This window comes from Epargyreus clarus, unplaced genomic scaffold, assembly GCF_041222505.1.
Source record: "Epargyreus clarus isolate Ecla_fem2 unplaced genomic scaffold, WU_Ecla_fem_2.2 ptg000006l, whole genome shotgun sequence".
NCBI lineage: Eukaryota > Metazoa > Arthropoda > Insecta > Lepidoptera > Hesperiidae > Epargyreus > Epargyreus clarus.
Window position 1 is genome coordinate 641,659 of NW_027332214.1, and position 9,217 is coordinate 650,875.

At 37.2% G+C, this 9,217-nt stretch overlaps 1 protein-coding gene across 4 annotated transcripts; it reads right to left on the reverse strand.

Annotated features, from left to right (window-relative positions):
* Positions 1-332: 332 nt before the first annotated feature.
* Positions 333-7,596, reverse strand: LOC140742601 (atlastin). 4 transcript variants are annotated; one of them, XM_073073523.1, is made up of 11 exons: positions 7,316-7,596; positions 6,077-6,288; positions 5,346-5,495; positions 4,561-4,716; positions 4,298-4,453; positions 3,505-3,643; positions 3,131-3,315; positions 2,486-2,707; positions 1,854-2,068; positions 1,185-1,251; positions 333-1,098 (listed from the first exon to the last, which is right to left on the reverse strand). In XM_073073523.1, exons 2-11 carry the CDS (start codon positions 6,281-6,283, stop codon positions 1,015-1,017), a joined length of 1,581 nt encoding a protein of 526 aa, XP_072929624.1. In that variant the 5' UTR covers positions 6,284-6,288; positions 7,316-7,596; the 3' UTR covers positions 333-1,014. The 4 variants fall into 4 exon arrangements, with proteins under 4 accessions (XP_072929624.1, XP_072929623.1, XP_072929625.1 ...); XM_073073522.1 differs by having other exon boundaries at positions 7,395-7,594; XM_073073524.1 differs by lacking the exon at positions 7,316-7,596 and adding an exon at positions 6,764-7,027.
* Positions 7,597-9,217: the final 1,621 nt, after the last annotated feature.

A 9,217-nucleotide genomic window follows, 5' to 3' on the forward strand; every position in this document is an offset into this window, starting at 1 on the left:
ATAAAACCGACTTCTATGTCACTACAAAGTAAAAAATAATTGAAATAAATGTTGGTTTAGTACATATTTCTGAAGTCGGCGCTCAATATATTTCGTTTGATAACAGCGTAAACAGCATGTTCAATATGAGCGCCAACTTCAGAAATATGTACTAAACCAACATTTATTTCAATTATTTTTTACTTTGTAGTGACATAGAAGTCGGTTTTATTTTTTTGTTAAAAATTTTTTTATTCATTAAATTCCACACCATATCTTGCCTTTTCAAAACTGAGCGGCCCTTTTACGTAATAATGTTTATTTCCTTTATACTTACTCCTTTATACTTGTCATAAGCCATCACATGAACGCAAGAACAAAATATATAAAATACTGCATAATATAATACATTTACGAAAATTATTGTAATTACATTATAATCTCGATAATTATTCGAGAGTTATGTATCTTGTCCTATAAATATGTTACATTGTTTAGGTGACTATTTGCATGACTTAATATCGTGAATGGCATTATAGTAAGTACTTTCTTTATTTTACATTTAGCAAAATTCATTTTAAATTTATAAAAGAAAATTTAGTTCATAAGTAATTTCGTTTGTTTTTGTATGTATGTTTCTGGACTTCATTGTTAATTATGTATTATAATTTGCTGTTGCTTAAGTTTTTGAAATAAATAATCTATCTATCTATCTATTTATCAATGAACAGTATTATAGAAAAAAATAACTTCTATATAAAACATAAATATAGCAATCTATCTGATTAGTACTATCTTTGTAATTTAGTGGGTGGTTGAAAAGTTGTATTCTCATGAAAGTTCCAGATTAATAATTTATTTGTGACAATGATATAATGCACTATTCTAAGAAAATGTTTTTTTACAAAAGTATCACTGAGTGAGCTTTTATTTTAATAAAATAAAGGGCTATTTACAGTAAATAGATACAGATAAAAAAGTAAATACATTTCGCCTCTTTACAAATAATAATTATAATATCAGGTGAAGAGGGCGCTACGAGCGCTTCTTGTCCGCGCTGTAGCCGACCGCCGCGGCCGCCGCGCGGTGACTCACCGAGCCCCACACTTGTTGCAAAACCTAAAAGCATTTTTTAAATTATATTTCAAATATAAGTTAATGTTACATGTTAAAATAGATGATGTGTGTATTAAAACTACACATACGTAGTCACGTGTCGTCTCTGCAAATTCATCCAATTGTATGGCAACATCTCGTAAATTACCCGTTACCCTGAAAAGAAAAAGTATTTCTTTTTAATAAATGGCAATAAAAAGAGGTATAATTATCACTTTTGTGTAGAATGTCCTTAATAATAACGTGGACCGACGACCTGAAGAAGACCGCGTGGCGCGCCAATTAGGGGAGGCCTATGTCCAGCAGTGGACCTCAAAAGGCTGATGGATGGATGGATGGATGGATTACTATAAGGTTTTCTCTATGAAGATTCTTTTGATGTGAAACATCTATAGCCGCACGTAAAACCGATTTCTGCCGTGGCGACGCGCTACGGCATGCGCCAAAATCTTAATATTTTATTTGATCAATATGACATATTTAGTTCTTATCACAATATGTTCTTTTCTGCATATTACTTTTACAAAATAATGTCGATGTTTCACATCAGCCAGGCGTCCCGTGACGGCTCACATTTTTTTTGATATGGGAGTAGCAGACGAGTATGCAGTCGACATGGTAAGCGGCTACTGGCGTCCATTTACATCTGTAATCTACCCCAGACCCCTGTAGACTAACCTGGAAAGCCTCGGAAAAGTATGTATGTACTTAATTTTTATCTATTTTCCACTCGCTACCTGAACGTTAGCGTCACTAACCTAGAGTACACCCAGACGAGCAGCATAGCCACAGCGGCTATGCTCAGCGCCTGCCCCGCGGCGGCGAGGGTCTGCAGCGGCAGCGCGGCGCCCAGCGCGCCCAGCAGGTAGCCGAGCAGCGCCGCCGCCAGCAGCACGGCCGGCGTGCCCGCCAGCTTGAAGAAGTTCTTGCTCTCGTTGTGCGCGCGTAGCTGCTCGTAGGTCTCTTCTAGCTCCTGTTTGGATAATCAGCTTGAAGATTGAACTTTATATATAGACGTTACACTTTATATTCCCTGTTGATTTGTAATGTTAGCAATACCTAATAAGCACTTCAAATCCTATAAATATTGTTTATAATCTTCAATGATCACTTCGGCACTAACAATTACTGTACAGACAATACATTCATTTAGTTTAATTAACACATTTTCTTACCATTAAAATGTATAATTTTGTTATAATTTACCTACTCAAAGGCTTCTCTAGAACAACCACTTATGTTTAAAAATACAATTTTCTTCTTAAGAACTTATTATGAACTAAAAAACCAAAATATCGTAAGCAATATTAAGTACTTTCAACAACAACTAACCTAACCTAACCTAACGATATTTTCAGTGAAAAACCAAAAATAGTTTCACTCGATTTACCTTGAGAAGCTTATCCCCATACGTGTTAGCGAGGTCGTCGCCGCCCATCTTCCGCTTGCTGTGGAAGGCGTGCATGGCCTTGTCCCGCGCGCGCTCGTGCTCCCGCTGCAGCAGCCGCGGCTGCAGGTACGGCCGCGTGCCGCCCACCACCTCCTCCATCAGCTTCTCGTACACCTCGCGCGCTTCCGACACCGCTGACAGGTTGTTGGCTTCGGCTGTGGCCTGGAGAAAAGATTTGATTTTTAAAATGTGGTCTTTCGTGTGCAATAGTTTATTTTTACGAACCTAGAGAAGCGAACGTCAGCATCTTGTTAAGGAAAGGTACATTTTATGGAAACACTATAAAACACTAATGCACCTCTCAAATTGGTATACCTATACATACACCTGAAATCGAAAATTTTAAGCAATTAAGGTTGAAACAGGTTAAGGATTATGATTTTAGGGAAAAGTTAGGAATTTCGTGCGTACCCCACGAATTTTGTTTAGTAATTAAATCAAGTTATACCTATATATATTTTCAGAACTTGGCTGGCACACTACGGCGTTTCTAAATCTTTGTCATGCTAATAAATCAAAATTGTGTTAAATTCCGGGCAAAAATCATAATATTTTTTCATCATTATAATTAAGTCGTCTGCTCACCTCTAATATGGTCTTAGGTTCAGGAAGTTCAGTGCCATTGAATATTTTCATGTAGGCCTTAAAGTAAAGAAGCAAGTCTTTAGCCTTAATCTTCTGACCCTCGATCAGCTTGGGCACCAGGTTCTCCGGCGCCAGCAGCATCGGCACCAGCTGCTTCAAAGATATTTTGAATTCTTGACTTATATCTGTAAATTCATATTCATATTTTTTATCTATAATTCACCTATAACTCCCGCGCGAACTTAGGTAACGCCTGGCGCGGTAAAAAATTGACCACCCCCCATCAATCTTTTTTTTTAATTTTTGTAGCATATTGAGTAAACTAAATATCAGAAAAGTCTAATTATATTTTTAAATATCTTAGGTATCCTTGCCTGTTAAACTGCCGTTAAAATTAGGGTTGGTAGCTACATTAAGGCCTGGGTGGGGCATGAGGAAGCAGGCCAGCTCTTCAAAGCAGGCCGCGATATGCCTCCGCAGGGATTGCAGCTCCTCATGCTGGCCTTCGTGAACCTGTATCCAGAAATTTATTATTATTTTTATATGATAGAACACATACCTTCAGACTTAATTGTGAAAATTTAAGAGTGTTTTTCTGGCGCCTTCTCGCGCCAATTTCGAATGTAGGTTTTTATTTTTTAGAAGACACAAAAAATATGAAAAAAAAGTGTGTGTGTGTCAGCTACGACGCAAGATTGGAGTTTACTCCTTACGAACGATAATTATGATATATATCGAATATAAAATAATACGCAGGCGCGCAACACACACGTACAAACATACGCACACATTCAACTCTCAGACTGGAGGTAGTGAACTATACAGTGAGACTACGAAGTATCGCGCAAAGAGGAGACCCCGAGAATGAGATACGCTGTGTAATGTATTCCATCTCATTCTTTTACACGTTCAATCCTGCAGATATATATGTTTGTCTCTTTCTACGTTACGCCTCAACTTTTCGTGTTACACTTGATTTTACTCCTCATAAAATTTCCGTACCGGGCCTTATAACTCAAATCGTTTCTTAAGGAGTAAACTCCAATATAGGAAAATAATTTTGAAAACAAAAAAACAATTATAACATTTTTTGTGAATTTTTATCTTATACGGTGTTTAGCACAAAATTTTAAAGTAGATTTTGTGACGAATATATAACAGCCTTACCTCAAGCCTCTTCGCAAGTAGTTGCTGTCCTCCAACCGCGCCGTAAGGGTGCTCGTACGGGAAGCTCCAGTCTCTGACAAGGAACTGTAGCCTCTGGAAGGGCTTGCGACCACCCTCGTTGCTTTGTTGCGCTAGCCGTCCGTATTCCGTGAATAGCTGAAGATATTACTTTTAATAAACATCTAAATATGTCGGTTAAGTCAGTCAAGTCGCTGTTAAATATTAAAAACAAAAATAATGGAGGAAAGTCATGAACTTATTACCTGTAAATGCTGGAGGTCGTCTTCTTCGATATTCTGTGACAAGTTGTATATTTGCACAGAAGATAGCATTGTGGAGAGCGCGAACACCGTGGCGTTGTCACGCACCGTAGACTCGCTGTCGAACGTGCCTTGCGTGTCCATCAGGAATATCACTACCTGTTGGGGACCAGTTGCCATTACGAACGATTTTTAGCTAAGTCCTAGTGACAGTGTATTTGTAAGCAAGAAATGCGGTAAAGAAAAATATAGACATTAACGGGAGTCATTTTAAGTATCTTTAATTGCAATGCCCGATATGGGTAAACTGTTATGTCGCTATGTATCACAAATGTCACCATTGTATTATAATTGTAACAGTTATGGCAATAAATATTATTATTATTATTATTATTATTAAGTGTTGTATAGGTGCATTTGTTTACCTTTGGTTGGATTACGATCTTTGTACAGTTATAAATATCCAAGGGTGATTTACGTATGCTACTTTAAAATAATAAAAATAAGTAATAATCTCCAATTGGACTAGGACCTCCTCCAGAAAGGGGGTCATTAGAGAACAAAAAGAAAAGATAAAGTATTTAAAACATCAAGCACATTATCAAGCTTAGATAGTCTTGATCTAACTGTTTAATTATTTGTTTAAATATTGACTTCCATCTATATTTGCGGTTACAATGTTATTTGTGTTACGTAAATAACTTTAGGGAAAATTATTATTTTCCTTCCTTATTGCTATCAGAGTAGGTACATGCAACGGAAACACTGTATATTCAAGTATTGCTTACTTTCTCTCCATTATCGAGGGTGGCCTTGAAAGGTTGTGACCAAAGTAGCAGCCCGGTGGTATCCCGGTCGGAGCCTCCGCGCCAGCTGAAGCCTTTTAAAGGCTCGTCGTCTGAGCCCATCCATTCGCCGCTCGTTTCTTTTATATTGTACTGGAATAAAAACATTTATACTTAGATAATGCAGTATAAAACGTAGCAAGGAGGTTTTGTAGGATAAGGTGGATGTATTATCACAGTATAAGGATATATTATACTGTGGTATTATGCAGTAACTGTTATTTTAGCCGGTAACGGATATGTGGGTATTCGGCGGGGTAGGAGATAGATAAGCGGATCCTGCCTGCTGCTAAGCGGAGTTGCTTATCTTTTGTTATACTAACCGTAGGACAAAGTATAGTTATACCACGGCTACCCCTACTTACGCGAACCCGGAGTTACTTTATTTTCAAATCTCGTCTATTTTGTTTCAGCGACGTACAACTCTCTATTACCGTTTATAAACTTACTTACAGCACAATTAATGTAAATGTTCACATATTATTCATATGCGAAATCTCACCATCGACTTACGCGAATTCGACTTACGCAGTCATCTCTCGGTCCAACTTATCGCGTAAGTACGGAGTATGTATTACTGTATAGCAAGTAGGACTCGCCCTAGGATAAATATGTAAATGTGATTATAACGATGTTGCTGCTATTATATTCAGGCTCGCGGTGGATTAGCTCACCTTGTGGTGCATGTAGCGCAGGAAGAAGTCGAGCAGGAAGGACTTGCCCTTGCGGAAGGCGCCGGCGACGGAGATGACGACGGCGGAGCGGTCGCGCACGTCCTCGCGCAGCAGCAGCGCCGCCAGCGCCTCCTCGTCCAGCGTGAACGTGTGCTCGGCCCCGGGGTTCACCACTTGTACACCTCGACCAGACTCCAAAGATTCCATTTCGTCTAAAAAATTATGCAACATGTGTGTAATACACCTAGGTAACTACGACTAAAACATGAAATTTGTGCAATAAACTTTTCGAATGTGAAATTACAATATAAACAAATAGAGTTAATAAAGAATATAATTTATCTTTCGTTACAGAGTAACAACTGCATTTGTTTACAACCGTTTAGTAAGCAACAATGATTGCATGCTAAATATGAGTTTGTTAAATTAAAGAAGGTACTTATGTAAAAATGTTCCTTTTGTCATTTGTAGTTTTATGACTAATGATTTTTGATAAGGCAACATTAAGCGCGATCGATCCTTCAATAAGTGACCGATAATAATAATAATTCATAATAAGCCTTCACAATTTCAATATTTCAGATTTCTTTCTAAAAAAACATTTTTTGGACTTAGAAGTACCAAGAATGTGTCATGTGCGCTTTGTTGGAATGGACCATATATCCGAGTATTTTTAATTTACCCCACCCTTCAAATCATATCACAGAACACGAACACCGGTGCAATAAGGCGCCAATTAGGATGACGGTAATGTCGCCATTTGGGCTACGCAGTCTTCACCTTCAAAACTTCGTTAAACATCCAGATTCTTATCTTAACTGCTTTCGAGCGATTTATAAATCCTTCATCAAGTACTCAGTCATTCTATCAATTCGCACTGGAGCACCGTGGTCGACGCATACTTTGTTTTTCCCCAGGAGTACCACCTGCGACCATCTGTATAAGATGAAGGTAGTGTATGTCTGACCAACATTCAGGTAAAAAGAACTCTATAAGGAAATACCGCGTATGTTAATGTTACATAGCTAGCGTGTTTGCCTTCACCTTGTTTTAATTCAGAAGGTAAAACAATAATAATACAATACGTAATTAATTACATTCCGTTATGTTAATTTGAGATTAAAATTGTATTTTTTGTGAAGTTGTTAAGTCAGAGCGTTTTAGAGGAACCATTTATCATCGTATGTTGTATCTAAACCCAAATAAAGAATATTTGTTGACGGATTTGCTAATACTAACGTGTTATTATACACCTGAATCACAATCTAAGCAAGTAGATAATTTCTATATTTAGCCGCTATCGATACACATCACTTACTTATTTGAAAAATGTTCTGGACGTACTTGTTTCGTTAGCATACACTTGTTTAATAATATATCGAGTGAAAGTGCTGCAAATCACTATTGTTATGAGCAAAAAGACGAGAATCGCGCGTCATTCATTGATGGGCGAGTCGCTCGATGGCTGAGTGCGAGTGAGTAAATCAGAAACCCACTCCGTAAGGTCGGAACGTATGATGTCATCGGGCTCCGGTCCCATTGTGCGGAGATGATATCATACGGAGTGCTAAATATCAGAAAAGTTTACTGTAGAACACTCGTTTTTAAACATTAATCATCGAAGTTTGTACATATTTTGAAGTTAAGGAAGAAACCTTTACGATATTTCATCTGCAATTAATCTGACTAAAGATTGTAAAGTTAAAATACCTATATTTTTATTATTATTTTTAATGACAAGTGCAACATCAACTCATAAAATCTCGACGCCGCTACAACCCGTTAGGCGTAGTCACAAAATAAAAACTTTATTTTGTGGCGTAGTGGTCACCATATTCATCTGTCATGCAAAGAGTTATAGGTGTGGTCAGTCAGTGTTCATGTATATTTCTATATACATGTATACAATAAGCTCATGAGTTCATGACCATTTCTAGTGTAAGCCATGAGGGTAGAAATCATAATGCATCAATATAGGCTCCTGTCTTTAATGTTATTTCGTCTTCTATTTTGTCCTTAATCGTTTTTTAATAATTCTGCGACGTTTACGTTACGTTACTTTTACCCATTGTACCACGTTCGGACTGTAACACAATGAGAACACCAGGGTGCAGTGGAAACGCTCCAACATCTAGGGTATCCACTTTCATTCATCGCACGCGTGGAACGTCGTGTCGTATATAACTCTACGCGTGATTGCGCCTAGACAGTATTAAAATACATATATGTAAAATTTTACTACCCCGCGTGGGTTTGTCGTTTTTTTCCTTTGAAAGGATATCTATGGGAAGTAAAGGGACTATTGAGAACAAACTTCACGTGTGTCTGGCTGTTCTTTTCCTCTAAGTAGATAGATAGAAGTATTATCATAACTACAATATCTCAAGGTGGAGAGATACTGTTTTCCAATTTGGAAATGTTGTTTACAATCAAACAAGTTTTTACTCCATGGTCTCCGTTAGCTTATTACTTGTTACAGCAAAATAATGAATCTCACAGGAGTTAATTTTATACTTTGGTTGGTTATGTTTGTAATGTTTACAATAATTTTAAATTCATGGTATTTAAGTACTGTTTGGTTTTGGTACTGTAGGCTGTTTGATTTTTAGTTACCTGATTCCTAGAATTTGTAATATACCTCTGAGCTCACGTTGAATCATTCTACAATTTTTTTTGCAATACTCGATGATATTAACTCGCTATTCTTCATTCGGTTAAAGTTTAATTTATAGTATATTATCTATTTATCATTACAAACAGTACAGTCAATCGTACGTAACCATGCAGAGGATCGCAAAACATGTCTGTACAAAATTAAACAACAATGTGTTAAAAAATAAGAACTTTATTATTACATTATCATAATTAATCAACTATTAACTAAACCGAAACCGATTTACAAATAAACAATAAACAAGGGACGAAGACGCGCGGCCGCTCTCCGCGTTAAAATTAATTGAGCAGAAGCAAGCGTTAACACTAGATATCACAAAATCTTAAAATTGTTTTAATTTATAATTATTGGACGATCAGTTATTCATTGTCTGAACGTTGAAGATATGTTTAATAATGTAACACATTTTACACTCCCAACCCCACACTTGGATCCTGTGTCGTGGGTGCTATAGATACAGATTACAG